Source organism: Chenopodium quinoa, unplaced genomic scaffold (assembly GCF_001683475.1).
Source record: "Chenopodium quinoa cultivar QQ74 unplaced genomic scaffold, ASM168347v1, whole genome shotgun sequence".
NCBI lineage: Eukaryota > Viridiplantae > Streptophyta > Magnoliopsida > Caryophyllales > Amaranthaceae > Chenopodium > Chenopodium quinoa.
Genome location: NW_018742455.1, coordinates 854,083 through 855,783, shown reverse-complemented (window position 1 = coordinate 855,783; position 1,701 = coordinate 854,083). Strand labels below are relative to the sequence as shown.

At 34.8% G+C, this 1,701-nt stretch overlaps 1 protein-coding gene across 1 annotated transcript; it reads right to left on the bottom strand.

Moving 5' to 3' along the window:
- Window positions 1-291: 291 nt before the first annotated feature.
- Window positions 292-1,213, bottom strand: LOC110717146. Its single transcript, XM_021895787.1, has 3 exons — window positions 990-1,213; window positions 798-890; window positions 292-501 (listed from the first exon to the last, which is right to left on the bottom strand). Exons 1-3 carry the CDS (start codon window positions 1,155-1,157, stop codon window positions 307-309), a joined length of 456 nt encoding a protein of 151 aa, XP_021751479.1. The 5' UTR covers window positions 1,158-1,213; the 3' UTR covers window positions 292-306.
- Between the last annotated feature and the right edge of the window lie 488 nt (window positions 1,214-1,701).

Below are 1,701 nucleotides of genomic sequence, written 5' to 3'. Positions count from 1 at the left end.
ATTGATCCTGGTTTAAGCATGACATCATGAATGACACGATAAAATTCTGCTGCTTCATCATAGATGCCATCTTTGACTTCATTGCATTCATTTTAGCATTCACTTCACTAGGTCCAGGTGGTTTGTTGAACCCAAAGTACTCTGTGTTAGTTACTCCAGATCCAACACCCCTAACAGAACCACCCCGTTCTGGCTTGTCCAACGCTCTTGCTAAGATGTCATCTCTATCTATAGCGAGTATCTCACCTTTTTGAACTTGCGCCTCCAGCCCAATCTGGAAATTATCGCAAAGAATTATATAAGTCACTAAATAATAATCTTAGTGACTGAAAAACAAGAAAAACAAATGCTAATATATCTTACTATTACATCATGGATTTCCTTATCTGCAGGATTATCAAAAGTTAAAACTCCATTCTTCACATGAGAATGAGCTTTGATCCAAGTCAAATGCCGAGGCACGTATGAAACATGTACTCCTTGCTTCTCCAGCTCTTTTTCCTACCATTGCAAATAAAAATAGAAAATATAGCTGAAACACAAAGAATTTCAAAATTTTTAAAATTATCAATTGAGTTCTCTATATATTCTTTTATTAAATTAACATGAAAGAGCATGGTGAGGAATGAGCACTATTAAGCTAAGCAGCGAGGCAAAGGTAAAAACAGAACACCAGGATTATTATTTAGTTAGAACAGCTAGTATTAAATTTTTTTGAAGTAAAAAACAGAAGGTTACAGCAATAAGAACACCACTAATACCACAAAGTAGTTATAAAATGTTTAGCATATACTTAAAATTGTTTCTTCAAAATATTGATAGCCAAGTCTCCCACCTCGATATTTTGAGGTCCTCTTCTTCGAACTTTCACGATTTCTTTCACTCAATTTCTGCAATAATTATATTTAATATCAGAGTTAATCCACACAAATTTTAAATACACAAAAAAAAATAAAGATAAAACAAATGCCAACGTAATGAACTTGCACCTTGAAGTCCCTAGAATTACAAGCTTGAATGAATTTTTCCCAATCATCTTTAGATATGAAAGGATATTTCAATGGTGGAGAATCATTGATTGTTCCATCTTTCAGGTACAACCACTTGAGCCTTAATCTAGTCTTGAAAGCTCTCCATCGAACGCAAGCTTGTTTCATAATCCAACCTTTGCGATCCTCAAGAACATGAAAACCCCTCTTTATCCAAAAGAAATTCAGATATTCGTCACATTTAAAAGTATCTATATAAAATTCAGTTTCTCTTCCTTTAAAACATAAAAACGTTATTTACATACCGAAATATTGTCATACAAATCATCAATGAGTGCTTTTGGCAGGTCTGACCACTTTCTGTAGGTGATGCTCACTTTTTCACAGACAACTACACCAATGTAGGTGGTGAAATGACCTCTATGAACACCGATAGGGATTCTCCTAGTTGTATGCCACTGTAAAGGGATTTTTGTGCCAACCTGAATAGCTCTCCTAACTATTCTGAGCACAGTACGACCTCTTTCTTCCTCGCATTCAGAATTGTCCGTTGCGTGCACTTGCAATTTCTTTCGAGCCATCCTGCTACTACACAGAAGGTCAAAATTTCGAGTGACATGAGTAGTTAATTTCATAACAAAAAAACTCAATTCCAAAAAGTAAACAGAATATGCTATAATGACTAAGATGGAGAAATTTAGATTAGCAATGA

Bases quoted from the DNA above. Each gene is read 5' to 3' on its own strand.
- LOC110717146 (XM_021895787.1), bottom strand. From the start codon at position 1,157: ATGAAACAAGCTTGCGTTCGATGGAGAGCTTTCAAGACTAGATTAAGG. The intron at 891-989 runs GTGCAAGTTCAT...TAATTATTGCAG, and splicing joins GTAATTCTAGGGACTTCAAG to AAATTGAGTGAAAGAAATCG. The intron at 502-797 runs TTAAGTATATGC...TTGCAATGGTAG, and splicing joins AATATTTTGAAGAAACAATT to GAAAAAGAGCTGGAGAAGCA.